The sequence below is a fragment of the Colias croceus genome, chromosome 24 (genome assembly GCF_905220415.1).
Source record: "Colias croceus chromosome 24, ilColCroc2.1".
Taxonomy (NCBI): Eukaryota; Metazoa; Arthropoda; class Insecta; order Lepidoptera; family Pieridae; genus Colias; species Colias croceus.
Genome location: NC_059560.1, coordinates 580609 through 586608, shown reverse-complemented (window position 1 = coordinate 586608; position 6000 = coordinate 580609). Strand labels below are relative to the sequence as shown.

Genomic DNA, 6000 nt, shown 5'->3' with positions numbered 1-6000 from the left:
TAAAATAATGTGTAAAAGTTATTTTTGAAAATAAACTTGTTATAAAAAATGAATATTTTATTTAAAAATCAATATCTAAACTTATCTGATTCATATAAACCATAAAACATTACTAATATTCAAATCGGTCAAGTAGTTTTTACTTTCTACGTAGGAGAGCGAAAATCATTTTCACATCTATAAGTTTAAGATTAATAATATAAACGGCTAGGTAAGGTAGGTAAGGAAAGGATTTGCAAAAATAAAACATCACATCGTATTTGGTACAGTATTATTGTATAATTGTCATTACAAAAATGTCAATGTTAGCAAAAATAATCACAGTCTGACACTTCTATTCTAAAAATAATCTAGCTCCTATTGAATCATATTCATTTAATTATTGCCCGTCATTAAACCGAATTTTATTATATTTTATTACAAAAAAATACAAAATATTACATCGAAAGATACATACGCAAATCCAAATATCAAGATATGTATTGTTATCTAGATACAACCTTATTCTATCGAACACTTAATTTATTTCACTTACTGTACACGTTAATTCTATCATAATAATATTTTATACCATTGACATACGTCGTCTATATTATCTATGGAACATAGTTCGATTGAAGATGGCGCGTGAATTTCAAAATTTTAGGTTATAATCGACGATTACATGAAAATTTTGTCGAAATACGTTCGAATTGTTCGTAACAACTATGGCACCATCTAAATCTATGGTAACTTCATCAGGTATTGTAAAAGACGTAACGAGAGTCCTCTACCGGGAAATAAAAGAAAAAATAAAAAAACACCGTAAAAGCGCTGGACAAATCATTATTGCTAACATCCCTACAACCTTAATAAATATTCTACTATTTACACGTCGACTAACAGTCAATTTCGCTATTCTAGGGCCTTGGTCACGTGACCTAGGCATGGGGCATGCGAGCTATAATCTATGTGAAAATTCGGAATGTACAGAAATTACAATTTGTGAAAACAATGCTATTTGAATTTAATATGAGATTTTAAGTAGAAAGGTGTAGATAGGGTAAAAGCGAACACGTTGAAATGTGGCTAATTGTTCATATATTGAATAGTGCTTTCTATACACGAATTCTCTTCTTCTTTATTGAATAGTATACAGGGTTATTTGTAAAACACCGGCAACCTCGCAGGACAAGATAGCTAACATAATAAGTAACCACATTTGATCTACGACTTTTGGCATAACGCAATAAATTATTTTTAAATGATTTTTTAAGCTTTTATTGTACTCTCCTAACATTTGTAAGTCTATGTTCTATTCATTATTGAAAGGACGACGCGACGCCCCCTTTCCCCTCCCGTTCGCTTCTTGTTTACGTAATTTTTGGAATGCGCGTAGAGTTTATAATATTCAAATAGAAAATTAAATGAATATTTATTTTTGTATGAAAATAAAATCTAACAAATTATCAAAAGTCGTAGAACAAATGTTGTTACTTATTATGTTAGCTATCTTGTCCTTCGAGGTTGCTGGTGTTTTACAAGTAACCCTGTATACGAACTTCTCATTATATTCATATGTGCGTTAGTGTGCGTCGAAGATCGAATGTAACCTATCCACACTTATTACAGAATTTTATAACATTTTCAACAAATAGTTAGATAACTATTTGTTGCCAGATGGCTATTGCAATAAATACGACGATGACGTCACGAGCGGGAAGCTATTTTCAACAAGTTATAAGCGGAGGGCTATTGCAATAAATACATGTGATGACGTCACGAGCAGTGGGGGGTAACTTCCCTACCCTCTCTTGAATTTCAAAATAGTGATCGTAACAACAAGGAAGAGCGCGATCCAAGACAACGTAGCAACAAATCCCATATACACAGCCGGATCAGACAACGGCCAGCCACGTGTTAGCACGGACCTTAACGCTGAAGTTGCTAAAGTAAGCGGTAAGCACAGGGCAATACCGCGCAGGGCCCAGGGCATGCCCTCTATCGGCCAAATGACGCCGGATAATAATAAAGTCGGGTAAAACGAGCCCAGTGCGAGCTGGATCGCATTGCGTTCCAGCTCGCACGCCGCGGATATTACGAAGCCGAAGCACATGCCGCATAGACCTGGAAAGATACACATTATAAGTAAACTAAAAAAGTAACGTAAAGCAATGCACACAAAAAATAACATAAAAGCAAATGTACAGTTTGGCGCTTAGAAGCGCATAAAAAAATGTGTGCACAGATTATATACAGTTATTAAAAATTCGGTAACCTAAAGTATTAACCAAAAATATGACCCACACTAATTTATAACAAAAAATAGCATATAATGATGTTATTACTTTACAAATGGCATGTTGTATTGCATGAATGTATAAATTATTCTCGATCAATATGATTTAACATAATACCACAGATAATACTATCCAGACAATAAAGATAATAAATTACTTTTATTCTGACTTTTCCGCGGACGCTTGACCAACTCAGCCACCCGTCAAGCATCCGCCCCGGATTAGCGCGAAAAGATGCGGGTTCGAATCCCGCCTCGTGATCGAATTTTTTCTATTTTTTATAAATTTATAACACTAGTGCAGTTTGACTACACATGACCACGAACTGTGTGACCACGAACTGAGTGACCACGACATACCTGACCATAAAATTTATCAAAACTAATATAACTCACCTTGCAACAGCGTCAAAGCGACGACATACGCAATATTTCCGTTACTCTTGACCCCAAAGACCAATATCATGAAGATCAACACCAACGCAGTCTGACCACACATGACCACGAACTGAGTGACCACGTGAGAGAATAATATCTCTCCGGGGGATACTCCGGCGACCCAGGAACGGTCTAATAAACCTTCTGTTCGTTCTACTATAAGCGCTGATGAGGTTAACGCTACCGCTAAGAAGAATACGATCCTGGAAACAAAATAATATTATTATTAAACAAAATATGTATAAGTTAATTTATCTAATAATTGGATATTTTGTGAAAATAGCTATCGATGTGTGTGTTTGCACGAATAAAAGACTAGATTACCTATACTTATCAACATTATAAAACGGACAAAACTATCATAAAAAAAATTATCTAAAGAAAAAAAATAGATAATATTATTCTGTTTATAAAAAAAGGCGAAAATCTGGATGAAAACATTATGGTATGGTAATATAATAGTAAAAAATATTTATTTACTCATGACTATGCTATAGTTACTTAAAGGTAACATAAAAATTAAACTTTACATACTGTGTTTACATATCAAACTCCTTGATAATATGTATATTAAATACGTATTTATATAATAACTAGCTGGTGCGTTGTGCGCGGGCTGCAAGCAGCCCGCGAGCCCCTTTTGCCCCTGGGTTGAAGCAATAGGGCAGTCATTAGAAAATGTGTTAGAATTCCCAGTCCATTTGTAATTTTCTGCTAACAGCGATCCCACAGTCAGTCGGTAATGCTTATAAATTCCCCATTCAAGTATTTTCCACTCCGGGAGGCTGTCCACCTTCGGAAGCATCCCAGGACAGAAATCTTCAGTCATTTGAAAATGCATTAAAATTCCCCGTCAATTTGCTATTATCTGCAAACAGCGATTCCACAGTCAATCGGAAGTGCTTATAAATTTCAAATTCAAATATTTTCTATTCCGGGGGGCGGTTCACCTTCGAGGGTGCATGGTGCGCGAGCTGCAAGCAGCTCGCGGCTCATCCCAGGGCAGAAAGCTTCAGTCATTTGAAAATGCATTCAAATTTCCTATCCATTTGTTACATCTCCTAACAGCGATTCTACAGTCAGTCGGTAATGCTTATACATTCCCCATTCAAGTATTTTCCACTCCAGGAGGCTGTCCACCTTCGAGGGAGCGTAGTGCGCGGGCTGCAAGCAGCCCGCGAAGCATCCCAGGGCAGAAATCTTCAGTCATATGAAAATGCATTAAAATTCCCCGTCAATTTGCTTTTATCTGCTAACAGCGATTCTACAGTCAGTCGTTAATGCTTATAAATTCCCCATTCAAGTATTTTACACTCCGGGAGGCTGTCCACCTTCGAGGGAGCGTAGTGCGCGGGCTGCAAGCAGCCCGCGAAGCATCCCAGGGTGGAAATCTTCAGTCATTTGAAAATGCATTCTAATTTCATTTGCATTCTAATGCATTTTAAAATTATTACATCTCCTAACAGCGATTCTACAGTCAGTCGGAAATGCTTATAAATTCCCCATTCAAATATTTTCTATTCCGGGGGGCTGTCCACCTTCGAGGTTGCGTGGTGCGCGAGCTGCAAGCAGCTCGCGGCTCATCCCAGGGCAGAAATCTTCAGTCATTTGAAAATGCATTCAAATTTCCTTTCCATTTGTAACATCTGCTAACAGCGATTCTACAGTCAGTCGAAACTGCTTATAAATTACTTATTCAAATGTTGTTAAATTTTTGAAACGTCTTATCGATAGCGGGCAGTGACTTTTCATAATAAACTGTTCAAGAGTTAACCTAACACGCTCGTCGCTTCGCTCCTCGCTACCTATTTGAATATTTAGGCCGGCCGCTGCCGCGACTCGCTCGCTTCGCTCGCTTGGCTCGTGCGATAGGTAGTTCAAAAGTTAACCTAACACGCTCGTCGCTTCGCTCCTCGCTACCTATTTGAATATTTAGGCCGGCCGCTGCCGTGACTCGCTCGCTTCGCTCGCATGGCTCGTGTGGTAGTTCAAAAGTTAACCTTACACGCTCGTCGCTTCGCTCCTCGCTACCTAAACTGCTTATAAATTACTTATTCAAATATTGGTAAAATTTTTGAAACGTCTTATCGATAGCGGGCAGTGACTTTTCATAATAAACTGTTCAAGAGTTAACCTAACACGCTCGTCGCTTCGCTCCTCGCTACCTATTTGAATATTTAGGCCGGCCGCTGCCGCAACTCGCTCGCTTCGCTCGCTTGGCTCGTGCGGTAGGTAGTTCATAAGTTAACCTAACACGCTCGTCGCTTCGCTCCTCGCTACCTATTTGAATATTTAGGCCGGCCGTTGACGCGACTCGCTCGCTTCGCTCGCTTGGCTCGTGCGGTAAGTAGTTCAAAAGTTAACCTAACACGCTCGTCGCTTCGCTCCTCGCTACCTATTTGAATATTTACGCTGGCCGCTGCCGTGACTCGCTCGCTTCGCTCGCTTGGCTCGTGCGGTAGTTCAAAATTTAATAAATATTTTCTACTCCGGGAGGCTGTCAACCCTCGAAGTTGCGCGGTGCGCGGGCAGCAAGCAGCCCGCGGTTCCGTCTTATGCCGATGCTATTCAATTACCCTTCCTACTATGGAAATTTCCATACAAAATTTTCGAAAAAAAAAATTTCGCTTTTTAGCAAAAATTTTTATGTGCCTGGAAGCGGACCAAGTTTTTAAACATTTTTTACCTTGGTGACCCCAACCTAAGTGCCACCAGTTCAGAGAGCCGTTGAATTTCGTGATGTATGGAAAATGGAAACCGAGGGTCGGAGAGAAATTCTGAGTATGCAGTTTTGTAAATATGGCCGATTAGAGCACAGAAGTCAATTTTCAGACTGATCGTAAAGTAACCGGCGCCACCAACTTGCTTTGAAAAATTGGCCATTTTTGAAAAAAAAATTGCGTCCAATTTGAAATTTCTCGATTGCCCTGGGAGCGCCCCATCTTCCTGATCAATTTTTAGTTCTACACCCCCCGGCTATCTAGTGCCGTTTTGGAGAGCCGTCGAATTTCGCGTTGTAAGAAACTCGGAAACCAGCGATGGAAACTCGATTATGAGTATGCCATCTCAATGTGCGGCTCGATTAAAGCCCCTGTGCCAAGTTTAAGCGCGATCGGACCAGCGACGGCCATTTTAGAATTTGTATGGCGGCGGCCATTTTTTCCGCCATTTTGAATTTTTTTCGCACTCTGTGGTAATTGCTCGAGGTCTACTACAAGTTTAGTTCGAGCACCCCAGATGCAGCTGCTACCGTTTGCGCGGGCCGTTGACCGTCTTCGCGAGAT

At 39.5% G+C, this 6000-nt stretch overlaps 1 protein-coding gene across 2 annotated transcripts in view; it reads right to left on the bottom strand.

Moving 5' to 3' along the window:
• Window positions 1-1434: 1434 nt before the first annotated feature.
• Window positions 1435-6000, bottom strand: part of LOC123702855 (ABC transporter G family member 23) — an 84617-nt gene continuing 80051 nt past the window's right edge. For both annotated transcript variants that reach the window (XM_045650677.1, XM_045650678.1), the window contains 2 exons: window positions 2675-2919; window positions 1435-2106 (listed from right to left, as the gene is read on the bottom strand). In XM_045650677.1, coding sequence (XP_045506633.1) covers window positions 1784-2106; window positions 2675-2919 — 568 coding nt within the window. In that variant the 3' untranslated portion in view covers window positions 1435-1783. The remainder of the gene's footprint in view (window positions 2107-2674; window positions 2920-6000) is intronic.